The sequence below is a fragment of the Schistocerca piceifrons genome, chromosome 7 (assembly GCF_021461385.2).
Source record: "Schistocerca piceifrons isolate TAMUIC-IGC-003096 chromosome 7, iqSchPice1.1, whole genome shotgun sequence".
In the NCBI taxonomy this organism is placed as follows: domain Eukaryota; kingdom Metazoa; phylum Arthropoda; class Insecta; order Orthoptera; family Acrididae; genus Schistocerca; species Schistocerca piceifrons.
The window spans coordinates 354,409,013-354,424,391 of NC_060144.1; the positions used below are offsets into that span (position 1 = coordinate 354,409,013).

The 15,379-nt window shown below is 39.9% G+C and overlaps 1 protein-coding gene across 1 annotated transcript in view; it reads right to left on the minus strand.

Moving 5' to 3' along the window:
• LOC124804770 (WD repeat-containing protein 48-like) overlaps positions 1–15,379 on the minus strand; it is a 162,473-nt gene that overhangs the window by 43,800 nt on the left and 103,294 nt on the right. The window contains exons 7-8 of the mRNA XM_047265088.1: positions 10,239–10,424; positions 10,053–10,160 (exon numbers count right to left, since the gene is read on the minus strand). Of these exons, the coding sequence (XP_047121044.1) occupies positions 10,053–10,160; positions 10,239–10,424 (294 nt within the window). The remainder of the gene's footprint in view (positions 1–10,052; positions 10,161–10,238; positions 10,425–15,379) is intronic.

A 15,379-nucleotide genomic window follows, 5' to 3' on the forward strand; every position in this document is an offset into this window, starting at 1 on the left:
GAAAATACTTTTCTTTTGTACAATGCATTGTCTTTTGAGATATTTAGTTGTCTCAAGTTAAAACAAATACCCTTGTATAGACTACCCATCAAGCTGTCCATAAAACACCCAGGGCCTGTGGTTTCATGAAAAACAAAATGCTGTTTAATATGTTATTTTATATGCCCAAACAATAGAGTAGCTTCATGTTAATTTGGTGTGGATTCAGTTTAAAGATATGTATCAATAGTAACAGCAAAACTACCCATTTATTTCCAGGAGCAACTGTATCTGCTAGAATAGATTATGCTATAATCAACAAAGATGTTATAGATAAGGTAAATTACAGTAACTTAGATTTTCTTTATTCTGACCACTTCTGTCAGGTGATAGAATACAAAAATTCAGTTGTGCCTAAAATAATAAAAATTGTGCTACAGAAGCGAATGCTGAATACCTCAAATATTAATGCTCTTAAAGACAAACTAGCGAATGAGAAATGGGATTCTGTGTACCAGGTAAAAGGGTCGGATGAGAAATGGAATGAATTCTACTCAATCCTATTGCATCATTATGAATACAGTTGTCCAGTCAGAGAAATCCAGAAGGTAGTTAAACACTGTCAAAATGGAAGTAATCCTAGACTAAAACTCCCAACAAATCTGATTAGGTTCAGGCAGCAAGTACATGATCTAAACCAGCTTTATAAATCTACAACTATGCAGGTTTTCAAGGAAAAATACAACAGGGCCAAGCAAACTTTTAAAACTGAAATTGTCAATCCAAGGAAGCAGATTAACAGCAAAACAATAGAACAGTCTGACAACATAAGCAAAACATCTTGGAAGCTGATTGACAAATACCGAAAAGGTCCCAACAAGATGAACCTGGAACCACTCAGTATAAGACATGATGGTAACATTATAAAAAACCCAGATACTATATGTAATATTTTTAATAACTACTACATTTCTGGTGACCAATCAACACATATTACAGATTCACAGATAGAGATCCGGTGCCATCTCACCCAGTGTCCCAAATTTGAATTTGTGGAAGTGAATGAGCAGGAGGTTCGCAGGGCAATATACATGCTAAAGAAAAAATTTTCATCTGGATGGGATGGCATATCCAGTGCTATTATTAAAGCATGCTTAAAAGAAATTTCTAAACCTCTTACTCACCTGATTAATTGCAGCATTAGAGAAAACATGTATCCAATGGTTCTAAAAATGAGTGTAGTGAAACCAGTGTATAAAAAGGGAAGTAAGGAAGAAGTCTCCAACTATAGACCAATATCATTAATTCCCACTTTTAGCAAGATATTCGAAAGCATTATCCTTTCTCAGATAAGTGCCTTTTTCACAAAACAAAAACTGCTTGTAGATTCGCAGCATGGCTTCATAAAAGAGCTAAGTACAACCACAGCAGTTACACAGTTCATCCATGAAGTTTACTGTCTGTTGGTCCAGAAGATGCAGACTGCAGGTATATTTTTGGACCTGACAAGAGCATTTGATACAGTAAACCATAGGGTACTTCTTAAAAAGCAAAAATTTTATAGTTTTGGGGATCAAGCAATGACTCTTTTAACCGCGTACCGGTTGAATCGCAAGCAAAGCACTAAATTGTCATACAAACTAGATAATAAAATCATGAACTCCCAGTCCACCAGTGAACCTGTATTACAAGGTGTACCACAGGGCTCAATCCTTGGACCCTTTCTCTTCCTTATATATATTAACGACATTGCACAACCCATTAACTCCCATATTGTAAGCTATGCAGATGACATGTCAATCTTATTATATGGGAGCGAATCTAAAGAGCTAGAATCTCTTGCTACTAGTGGTGTAACAGAAGTAACAAAATACTTCAATGATAAGGGACTCAAGGCGAATGTCACCAAATCTCAACTACTGACATTTAAAACAGGCAGTTCTCATCACAACAATATGAATAGTGTGTGTAATATCTCTGCAATAGAAAATGGTAACTGTAAATTCCTGGGTGTATATGTTGATGAAAATTTGTGATGGACATACCACATTAACTTCGTATGCGGAAAAGTCAGTAGTGCCATATATCTCCTCAGCCAGCTCCCAAAGATAGTTCCTAGCCAAGCACTGAAATTAGTATATTATGGAACACTTTACCCCTTTCTCAATTATGGAATTGAACTATGGGGCTGTGTAGCTGATGTACATTTAAAAAGAATACTACTACTACAGAAAAGAGCAATAAGACTTATACATGGGATGGGACATAGAGATTCATGTCGTGAAGTGTTTGTGCAGCACGAATATCTGACAATATATTCTCTGTACATCTTCAAAATAGTTGTATTTTTTATAAGTCAACCAACAGAAGCTATCAAGGGCAGTGATGTACATGATCACAACACTAGAACAAAGTGTAACTATTTCCGTAACAGAACAACGTTAAAAATGACTGATAGAAGTCCATATATCAGTGGTTTGATTTGGTATAACAAGCTACCAAACTCTCTAAGAATGTACACGGGAAATGCTTTTAAAACAAAATTAAAATCTTTTCTAATAGAAAAATGTTTATATTCTTTCAATGAATTTTAAGATAGTGATTGTAACATGAAGCATTAGCACATCAGTTGTAATGTGATAAAGGTAAAAAATAGACATAAGAAGCAACAGCTACAGAATATATTGTATTTTATAAGTATAAATATAACCATAGTTTTAGGTCTGACGTTTGCAAAAGCCATCATTACCATGGCTCCATGCAAAGAAAATGTAAATAAATAAAAATAAATAAATAAATGATGTGATTGGTATGCACCACATGTAACAGTCACTGCTGGAAACTATTCTTCATGTTTGCTATAATAAATACATTTCCTGTCACAATAATGTGAGGTAGCTCTAGTGACTGAGCACACAAAATTGTTCTTTACATAAATTTTTATTGATAATAAGAACCAAACTGATAGTTTTTATTCAGACTGGGTACCGTACAAAAAACCTCTTCTTTATTTGAGCTGGGACTACCTGCAGATTAACAAACAAAACCGGAAATATCTCCCAAAGCCCTAGAGAAATGCATGTGATAACTTAAGAGAAACTCTAAACCTGAAATCAACTAATAATGAATTCATGTTCCAAGACACAAATATACTGTTTCTTAGAGATGTAGGTCCTGTAATACTTAATGTATTTGCTAAAACACAAGAAAAATTAAACTCTTCAAATTAGTAGAAACAAATTTTATTGCTACAAACACTATTTTCCCAACAATGGGATCAATATGAAAAGCTCAACAGGCTAATTACATGAAGATCATTAAGTTCCTATTTTAGTAGTGAGTTTGGGATGGTAATATATATCCTGCTGGTTGTGCTTGACAGCTTTTGGATAATTCAGGAAAATCTTACAACTACTATCAGCTGCTCTTAAAATAATATTTATTTATTAGCTGCAGTAGTGGTTACACCCACATAGAGGGTAGGGCTTCATCAGATAATCTGAAAGTACACAGAGAGAACAAAGTTGTAAATAGCTGGCATGGTCAAATTCCATACTACCAATACGATATAACATCATCAATTCAGAAAAGATAATGTATAAAATCTTGGGGACTCACATTGAAATTAATGCCAGGGCATATGCCATGATAAAACTAATGCCAACAGCATATGTCACATCTAAAGGAACACCAGAATGGAATGTACTGGTAATTAAGACCAAATAAAAGTCATGTGGGTGATGAAAAAACAGAATGAAACATATTCTTATGAAATATGAAAGAGATGGAATAAGCTTCAGTACAATGACAAAAGCAGTCATAGCAGTAGAGAATATGCCCATGCATACATAAATGTGTCCACTACTCGTGGTATCGCGGTAGCGTTCTCACTTCCCGAGCACAGGGTCCTGTGTTCGATTCCCAGCGGGGTCAGGGATTTTCACCTGCCCCAAGATGACTGGGTGTTGTTGTGTCATCTTCATAATCATTCATCCCCATTATGGTCACAGGAAGGCAATGGCAAACTACCTCCATTAGGACCTTGTCTAGTACGGCGGTGCGGGTCTCCCGCATCATTCCCCTACCCTCTGTCAAGCAGCATGGGACTTCATTTCTATATATAAATACATGTGGACCCCATAACAGGCAGTGATGCTGCTCCTTCCATTCTGATATACGATATGTAAGTAATGAAGATGTAGCTGCATTGGCTAGAAAGTTAGTACAGAAAGAAGTAGAGGGCACTGCACAGCGTGGCACAGTAAGCACATTTAGCGATTAAGGTTGAACAGAGAAAACTACATAGTCAAACTGGCATAAATCCGAATCTCATAAACATAAGATCCGAATACACAAATGTAATAAATCTAAATTAAACAAATGTTATCCAACAGATATATTAAAATGGAAAAGGGTAAATTCTGGGACAATAAGAGTAATATTGTGGGATGGAAAAACAAAACAGAAAGGCGATATAGTCACAAACTCTATGCAAGAAAAAGTAAGAAAAGGCTAAAATAAAGGCAAACAGAAGTACAAGGAAGGTAAGGGCACTGGAAAGAACAAGATCAATCGCTGGTACAAACTACACTCAGAAAGGTGGAGAACAGGTGTAAAGTTTTAAATAAATAAAAATATTAAATGAAGTATAAAAGCACCTATGTGGGTGTGATCTTTACATCTTGAAGCATAGGCATTTAAAAGTAACCTTCATAACCATGAAGGTAGATACTTAAGGCTCACGAAGCATAAAGAGTGAAAGAGGAAGAACTTATTAAAAATAGACTACATCTGATCATAATATACTTTATTTCTGGCAACCAAGTGACCACTAAGTAAACTTTTTTTTTCGTTTTTTACCCCCCAGTATTTGTGTTTGCCAACTTCAGTCTCTTCTTCAAGATTAAGCCTCCTCCCCTTTGGAGTGTGGTAAAGGACTTCAAGGTTAACTAGTGTGAGTGGTGAATGACTGCTAGCTTTAAGATGTTCTGTGAAAGTGGATCCATTTTTGACCTGTCCAGTTTTTCTCAGCAAGTGCTTCTTTTTCAAAATAATTTCTTCATTTCAAACTGCAAAGAACTTTTATAACTACTGCAACAAAAAACCTTTCTGGATGATTCCATTTTGCTTTCACTTGATATTAAAAATTTATGAACAAATATCCTTTGGAAGAGACCATCTTAATTATTCCAAACAATTTCTTTAGACACAAATGATTGAGCACTGACAACATGGAAATAGAGCAGCTGAGAGGCATTTTGGCCCTACAACATCAAAAACCATTTGCAATTGGCAGGCTAGTAAAGAACTGAAAAAATGAGGAAGACTAAATGTGCAAATAGAGGACTGAATGCAAAATGTTCAGAACTAGAAGACATATTCAAATGGATTCAAGGACACTGTCGAAATGGCACTGGAATTAATACAAAAATGATCCACAAGCTAGGGCTATAGTTGAACTTAACAGACTTTAAGAGTGGAGTTGGTTGGTGCTACAGCTTTATGAACCATCTCGAACACAGCATGCGAATCAAAACCAAAATATCTCAGAGAATGTTACAAGAGTATGTTATCTTTCCATCACTTTATTATTAAACATTGAAAGAAAACCTGTGTGGAACTAGGCCAAACAGGGAATATGGATGAAACTCCTCTAGCTATAAAAAGAAGTGGACATGAAAAAAATGCACTACACTATTGTCCTCTCATGTTGTGCTGACGGTACTAAACGTAATCCTATGATCATTTTAAAGTGCAAAACAATGGCAAAACATTATGAAATACCACCAGGTGGTGGTGTTCATGTCTATGATGAGGGTTGGATGGACGAGACTGGTAAGAAATTACGTATTAACAGAGTGTGAGAGAGAAGGAAAGGTGCTTTATTGGAAGTTTAGTAGTCATTTGAAAAATTATCTGAAAGAGAAACTGAGAAGGGAAATACAGAGCTTGCTGCTATTCCAGGAGGACTTACTTCACGATTGTAAGCCCCCTTGATTTCTTGATAAACAAACCATTTAAAGAGTACATGAGAAAGGACTGGAACAAATGGATGATGGATGAAATCTAACATGAATTTTTGCCGAAGGGAGCTTTAAAATGACCTACAACCAAACAAGGGTGTCATTGGACAAAACAGTTATGGTCTACAGAGAGAGAAGACATTGTTAAACCTTTCAAGAGGTGCGGCATAATTAACTCTCTTGATGGCAGTGAAAACCATCTTACACATGAAGAGGACAATGACGATGATGAATAGGATGCAGAAGAAGAAGAAAGTTCAGATGACGATTTTAAGGGATTTTAAAGGTCATTTCGGTTTTGTTGTGGTCTTCAGTCCTGAGACTGGTTTGATGCAGCTCTCCATGCTACCCAATCCTGTGCAAGTTTCTTCATCTCCCAGTACCTACTGCAACCTACATCCTTCTGAATCTGCTTAGTGTATTCATCTCTTGGTCTCCCTCTACGATTTTTACCTTCCATGCTGCCCTCCAATGCTAAATTTGTGATCCCTTGATGCCTCAGAACATGTCCTACCAACCGGTCCCTACTTCTTGTCAAGTTGTACCACAAACTCCTCTTCTCCCCAATTCTATTCAATACCTCCTCATTAGTTATGTGATCTACTCATTTAATCTTCAGGATTCTTCTGTAGCACCACATTTCGAAAGCTTCTATTCTCTTCCTGTCCAAACTATTTATTGTCCATGTTTCACTTCCATACATGGCTACACTCCATACAAATACTTTCAGAAACGACTTCCTGACACTTAAATCTACACTCGATGTTAACAAATTTCTCTTCTTCAGAAATGCTTTCCTCCCCATTGCCAGTCTACATTTTATATCCTCTCTACTTCGACCATCATCAGTTATTTTGCTCCCCAAATAGCAAAACTCCTTTACTACTTTAAGTGTCTCATTTCCTAATCTAATTCCCTCAGCATCGCCAGATTTTATTTGACTACATTCCATTATCCTCGTTTTGCTTTTGTTTATTTTCATCTTATATCCTCCTTTCAAGACACTGTCCATTCCGTTCAACTGCTCTTCCAAGTCCTTTGCTGTCTCTGACAGAATTACAATGTCATCGGCGAACCTCAAAGTTTTTACTTCTTCTCCATGAATTTTAATACTTACTCCGAATTTTTCTTTGGTTTCCTTTACTGCTTGTTCAATATACAGATTGAATAACATCGGGGAGAGGCTACAACCCTGTCTCACTCCTTTCCCAACCACTGCTTCCCTTTCATGCCCCTCGACTCTTATAACTGCCATCTGGTTTCTGTACAAATTGTAAATAGCCTTTCGATCCCTGTATTTTACCCCTGCCACCTTCAGAATTTGAAAGAGAGTATTCCAATTAACATTGTCAAAAGCTTTCTCTAAGTCTACAAATGCTAGAAACGTAGGTTTGCCTTTTCTTAATCTTTCTTCTAAGATAAGGCGTAAGGTTACTATTGCCTCACGTGTTCCAACATTTCTACGGAATCCAAACTGATCTTCCCCGAGGTCCGCTTCTACCAATTTTTCCATTCGTCTGTAAAGAATTCGCATTAGTATTTTGCAGCTGTGACTTATTAAACTGATAGTTCAGTAATTTTCACATCTGTCAACACCTGCTTTCTTTGGGATTGGAACTATTTTATTCTTCTTGAAGTCTGAGGGTACTTCGCCTGTCTCATACATCTTGCTCACCAGATGGTAGAGTTTTGTCAGGACTGGCTCTACCAAGGCCGTCAGTAGTTCTAATGGAATGTTGTCTACTCCCGGGGCCTTGTTTCGGCTCAGGTCTTTCAGTGCTCTGTCAAACTCTTCACGCAGTATCGTATCTCTCATTTCATCTTCATCTACATTCTCTTCCATTTCTATAATATTGTCCTCAAGAACATCGCCCTTGTATAGACCCTCTATATACTCCTTCCACCTTTCTGCTTTCCCTTCTTTGCTTAGAACTGGGTTTCCATCTGAGCTCTTGATATTCATACAAGTGGTTCTCTTTTCTCCAAAGGTATCTTTAATTTTCCTGTAGGCAGTATCTGTCTTACCCCTAGTGAGATAAGCCTCTACATCCTTACATTTGTCCTCCACCCATCCCTGCTTAGCCATTTTGCACTTCCTGTTGATTTCATTTTTGAGATGTTTGTATTCCTTTTTGCCTGCTTCATTCACTGCATTTTTATATTTTCTCCTTTCATCAATTAAATTCAATATTTCTTCTGTTACCCACGGATTTCTACTAGCCCTCGTCTTTCTACCTACTTGATCGTCTGCTGCCTTCACTACTTCATCCCTCAGAGCTACCCATTCTTCTTCTACTGTACTTCTTTCCCCCCCCTGCTGTCTATTGTTCCCTTATGCTCTCCCTGAAACTCTGCACAACCTCTGGTTTAGTCAGTTTATCCAGGTCCCATCTCCTTAAATTCCCACCTTTTTGCAGTTTCTTCAATTCTAATCTGCAGTTCATAACCAATAGATTGTGGTCAGAGTCCACATCTGCCCCTGGAAACGTCTTACTGTTTAAAAACTGGTTCCTAAATCTCTGTCTTACCATTATATAATCTATCTGATACCTTCTAGTATCTCCAGGATTCTTCCACGTATACAATCTTCTTTTATGATTCTTGAACCAAGTGTTAGATATGATTAAGTTATGCTCTGTGCAAAATTCTGCCAGACGGTTTCCTCTTTCATTTCTTACCCCCAACCCATATTCACCTACTATGTTTCCTTCTCTGCCTTTTCCTACACTCGAATTCCAGTCACCCATGACTATTAAATTTTCGTCTCCCTTCACTACCTGAATAATTTCTTTTATCTCATCATACATTTCATCAATTTCTTTATCATCTGCAGAGCTAGTTGGCATATAAACTTGTACTACTGTAGTAGGCGTGGGCTTCGTGTCTATCTTGGCCACAATAATGTGTTCACTATGCTGTTTGTAGTAGCTTACCCGCATTCCTATTTTTTTTATTCATTATTAAACCTACTCCTGCATTATCCCTATTTGATTTTGTATTTATAACCCTGTGTTCATCTGACCAAAAGTCTTTTTCCTCCTGCCACCGAACTTCACTAATTCCCACTATATCTAACTTTAACCTATCCATTTCCCTTTCTAAATTTTCTAACCTACCTGCTCAATTAAGGGATCTGACATTCCACGCTCCGATCCTGATAACAATGTCCTCTTGAGTAGTCCCCGCCCGGAGATTGAATGGGGGACTATTTTACCTCCGGAATATTTTACCCAAGAGGACGCCATCATCATTTAACCATACAGTAAAGTTGCATGCCCTCGGGAAAAATTACGGCTGTAGTTTCCCCTTGCTTTCAGCCGTTCGCAGTACCAGCACAGCAAGGCCGTTTTGGTTATTGTTACAAGGGCAGACCAGTCAATCATCCAGACTGTTGCCCCTGCAACTACTGAAAAGGCTGCTGCCCCTCTTCAGGAACCACACGGTTGTCTGGCCTCTCAACAGATACCCCTCCGTTGTGGTTGCACCTACGGTACGGCCATCTGTATCGCTGAGGCACGCAAGCCTCCCCACCAGCGGCAAGGTCCATGGTTCATGGGGGGGGATTTCGGTTTTATGAACTAGGAATTTTTTTTGTCTGGCTTTGCAATCTAATAATAAAAAAATGGTAAAAAATAATATTATTTAAATAAAATTGCTTACAAATTAAGGTGCATCTTACAGTCCATAGTGTCTTATAGTCCATAAAATATGGTATCTTGCACATCTTCCATTCCAACGCAGTTATTGGCATTTTTTGTTTTATCAGAAATTGAGCTAACTATGAAAGTGGCCACATAATATAGCAACCTCACCATGCAAATCATTAATGAAATTTTACTTCATTCACAGTTTATGATAACACAAAATTTTCCTACTTATACTCCAATAAGAAACATGTGAGAAGTAAACCTCACATCTGACAAGGAAGTCACAGCATTCACCATTTCAATTTTCTGAAGCTTGTGACACACATCATAGTATGCAAAAACTAAGTACCATGTTTACACAAGTCACATTTAGCACAATCCAATGTAAAACAAAATGACTTACCCCAGTTTTCAAGTCAACATTAAACCAGTTAGGAACATAAACCATTTTAAACCTCTTTTTTATTTCCTCCTCAAAATCAACTTGTCCAAGATCTTCAATTTTACAAGCCTGTAAAAAAAGGTGCTGACATGTCTCAATGTGTTAGGCTAAGCACAAACATTTAGTGTTGAAAAGATGATCACCTACCTTTAAAACATCGTAAACCATTACATTGTTCTCAGTGTCTTTTGTCAAAATGTGTCTCTTGTCATTTAATATGTGGTAATGTCTCACTGCAGGCCCACCTTTTATAATTGGATCAGGTTTTAGGTTCAAAGGCTTGAGACCATCATCATCTGCAGTATCTCCCACTGCATCTCTTTTTGGCAGCAGCTACGGAAAAGAATACAATTATAACTAGTCATAATTTGTTGTTAGTATACTCTATGGAAGTAACCTGCAATCACTGCTTCTCTCAATGTATAACCCAACTACTTCTTCATACTTTAAGGCTTTCTTTCATGCTGGGAGTTATAGAACGCACTGTATGAATGAATGCCCCATCCTCCTGCAATTTGGGTACTTTCTCACATAATTTAGCCAATCAACTGGGAGAATCCCAATAAAAACAGGTCACAACCTTTTGTAATGATACATAGAAAAATTTCAGTGCCACTGTCTTAGTGTTCATAAAGGTTATAGATGTATACTTACATTTAGCATTGTTCTACTCCAACAGTGACCAAAACAGAAGGCATATCGGATATCGAGAGATGCATAATGCACAAATATTTTTTGCACGTTATAGTTTGAATGTTTCATGAATTGCTTAATGAGTAGTGCAATACATTTGTATGTAATTAAGAGTTATCAACACAAATACAAAAAACCCACTGCTTTTAAAAGATTACGAAAATTTCTCCAAGTACACTTTTCTTCACTGCTGAACTACAGGATGTTGCTATTATTCAAGTAGCCTATGTCAAACTGTAACCTCCAAGTAAGTACATGCATCATAAAAAAAGGCTATTGCATTCATAACCCCTAAATAAAAGTGACAGTAAGACAGCTCCCTGAATTACTTGGGGACTTGAAACCAAATGCAGGGCAAACAGCTTCCATCCATTGCTTAGATCACTGTTTCAGGCATGTCGGCTCCTCTAGAGTAAACCATCAGAGTACATGATCAGTTGGGTTATTTTCAAAATGTTCCAAAGATTTCTTAGAAATCTTTCATATTTTGTTAGAAGTATGATGGAAAGAAAAGGTAGCAGGGGACCTATGGGAGAAAGGAGGCTTGGAGAAGAAGCACTGGATAGGCATTTATGGAGAGAAGGATCCAGCAAAGCAACGCTGACCCCACATGACGTGGGAAAAGGCTGAGATAATGATGATGATTTTATTAGAATTCAACAAAAGCAACAAGCATCCTGTAAAACTCTTCTCACTGGTAATTCTGTGTGTAATATGTACTGTATTTATTCTTCTACATCTGAAGTGTTGGTTATCTGATTTACAGAATGGAATACTAAATAGTTGCAGTACTTATTAAAACAAGGAAAATAAGCATGTCCAACAAACATGTGTTCTGAAACTCATCCTTTCTGAGATCTGAATACTTTTATATACCAAGAGCTAGAGCTGAAAGACATTTGGTTGGGTATAAACTGCACAGTCACTGCACTGGCGACCTTTTAGCATTATCAGCAGAGTGCCTTGATGTCTTTCTGTACCACAACACTCAACTACAAAATAATCAGAGCATTAGGGAATCTGCAATAAGTTGTGTTATTCAGGCTGTGCTGTACTGTAGCTTCAGTTATGTTAATGTGTATTACAGTACACTAAATTACTAACGACTGAGTATGTGCCATGACGTTCTACCTATATACACCGGCTGTTCAGAGCATCCTCCTACAGGCCAACCGCAAATTAGAACAGCATGCCACCCTCCACCTCAAAAAACTATCCAATCTCCTGGTTTCCCACCTCTGGAAAGGCAACCCACTCACCCTCCACAACCTTTCCAGCAAACCTCCCCACAACGCCCCCATTAAGTTTTATTTACATTTCCTCCGCATACATGCCTTTGCCCTAGCCAGATTACGCTCCCATATTTTATTAACTCAGGCTTGTCTGACATTTGGCATTACCCCCAAAGGCCTCACACTTAGAGTTCCCATCTCTGGCTGTAACCCTTCTTTCCATAAGTCCCTGTATCAGTTCCAAACTGAACAATCCATAGCCCTCACCTGCCTAATCCTTCACCTACACACCAACTCAGCCAATGAACACACTTGTCAACTCCTATCCCTAATAAAAGTCCTCAATCTTTCCTCTCCCACATCCACACCGGCTGTTCAGAGCATCCTCCTACAGGCCAACCGCAAATTAGAACAGCATGCCACCCTCCACCTCAAAAACCCATCCAATCTCCTGGTTTCCCACCCCCGGAAAGGCAACTCACTCACCCTCCACAACCTTTCCAGCAAACCTCAACCTCCTCTCATTGCACACAGACCCAGTTTCTCCCATCTACTCAATCTCCCACTTCCAGCTCCACTCCCCCCAAAACCTCAAAATTCCAATCAACACAATCTGGAACCACAACACCCTAATTCAGTAGTTAACCTTTCCTCCAAACCTCTCTCATATCCGGAACCTCTGTCCTATCCAAAGGCCCCACCCTCAGCCCTACTCCCAGATTCAACCAAACGGCCCTCGTCAAAGATTTACTGTCCTACACTCGTACTCTCTGCTGGAAATATCACTTTGCCACGAAGAAAAATAATCCTACTCCTACTCCTAATGATCCAACTCCCCAAGACACTATCCAAATTGAACCCTGCCTGGAACAGTTCCGTCCTCCGTCACAGCGGGACCCACCTCCTCTTCCTCAAAATCACCCTCTCCAAACCTTCCAGGAATTTCTCACTTCCAGCCTTGCCTCTCAATCCTTCTTAAAAAACCTTTATCCTACTCCCAACAACACCACAGCTGAAGCCCAGGCTATCCGTGATCTGAAGGCTGACCGATCCATCATCATTCTTCCTGCGGACAAGGGTTCCACGACCAAGGTACTTGATTGTCGGGAGTATGTGGCTGAGGGACTGCGTCAGCTTTCAGACAACACTACATACAAAGTTTGCCAAGGTAATCCCATTCCTGATATCCAGGCAGAGCTTCAAGAAATCCTCAGAATCTTAAGCCCTCTACAAAACCTTTCACCTGACTCCATCCACCTCCTGACCCCACCGACACCCCGCACCCCTGCCTTCTACCTACTTCCTAAAATCCACAAACCCAACCATCCCGGCCGCCCCATTGTAGCTTGTTACCAAGCCCCCACAGAACGTATCTCTGCCTACATAGATCAACACCTTCAACCCATCACATGCAGTCTCCCATCCTTCATCAAAGACACCAACCACTTTCTCGAACGCCTGGAATCCTTACCCAATCTGTTACCCCCGGAAACCATCCTTGTAACCATTGATGCCACTTCCTTATACACAAATATTCCGCACGTCCAGGGCCTCGCTGCGAAGGAGCACTTCCTTTCACGCCGATCACCTGCCACCCTACCAAAAACCTCTTTCCTCATTACCTTAGCCAGCTTCATCCTGACCCACAACTTCTTCACTTTCGAAGGCCAGACATACCAACAATTAAAGGGAACAGCCATGGGCACCAGGATGGCCCCCTCGTACGCCAACCTATTCATGGGTCGCTTAGAGGAAGCCTTCTTGGTTACCCAGGCCTACCAACCCAAAGTTTGGTACAGATTTATTGATGACATCTTCATGATCTGAACTCACAGTGAAGAACTTCAGAATTTCCACTCCAACCTCAACTCCTTTGGTTCCATCAGATTCACCTGGTCCTACTCCAAATCCCATGCCACTTTCCTTGACGTTGACCTCCACCTGCCCAATGGCCAGCTTCACACGTCCGTCCACATCAAACCCACCAACAAGCAACAGTACCTCCATTATGACAGTTGCCACCCATTCCACATCAAACGGTCCCTTCCCTACAGCCTAGGTCTTCGTGGCACACGAATCTGCTCCAGTCCGGAATACCTCAACCGTTACACCAACAACCTGAAAACAGCTTTCGCATCCCGCAACTACCCTCCCGACCTGGTACAGAAGCAAATAACCAGAGCCACTTCATCATCCACTCAAACCCAGAACCTCCCACAGAAGAACCCCAAAAAGTGCCCCACTTGTCACAGGATACTTTCCGGGACTGGATCAGACTCTGAATGTGGCTCTCCAGCAGGGATACGACTTCCTCAAATCCTCCCCTGACATGAGATCCATCCTTCATGAAATCCTCCCCACTCCACCAAGAGTGTCTTTCCGCCGTCCACCTAACCTTCGTAACCTCTTAGTTCATCCCTATGAAATCCCCAAACCACCATCCCTACCCTCTGGCTCCTACCCTTGTAACCGCCCCCGGTGTAAAACCTGTCCCATGCACCCTCCCACCACCACCTACTCCAGTCCTGTAACCCGGAAGGTGTACACGATCAAAGGCAGAGGCACGTGTGAAAGCACCCACGTGATTTACCAACTGACCTGCCTACACTGTGAAGCTTTCTATGTGGGAATGACCAGCAACAAACTGTCCATTCGCATGAACGGACACAGGCAGACAATGTTTGTTGGTAATGAGGATCACCCTGTGGCTAAACATGCCTTGGTGCACGGCCAGCACATCTTGGCACAGTGTTACACCGTCCGGGTTAACTGGATACTTCCCACTAACACCAACCTATCAGAACTCCGGAGATGGGAACTTGCCCTTCAATGTATCCTCTTCCCTTTACCCACCTGGCCTAAACCTCCGCTAATTTCAAGTTGCCGCCCCTCGTACATCACTTGTCACTCAACAACATCTTTGCCTCTGTACTTCCGCCTCAACTGACATCTCTGTCTAAACTCTTTGCCTTTACAATGTCTGCTTGTGTCTGTATATGTGCGGATGGATATGTGTGTGTGTGCGCGCGCGAGTGTATACCCGTCCTTTTTTCCCCCTAAGGTAAGTCTTTCCGCTCCCGGGATTGGAATGACCCCTTACCCTCTCCCTTAAAACCCACCTCCTTTTGTCTTTCCCTCTCCTTCCCTCCTTCCTGATGAAGCAACCGTGGGTTGCTAAAGCTTGAATTTTGTGTGTGTGTTTGTGATTGTTAGCGTCTCTATCAACATACCAACGCTTTCATTTGGTAAGTTACATCATCTTTATTTTTAGATAAAAATTACTTCACTTTGATGTTTACGGTATTGTGCTATTTGTACATACAAACAGTTCAGTTAATTTTCTTTTTTCTTTCCCATCACTTG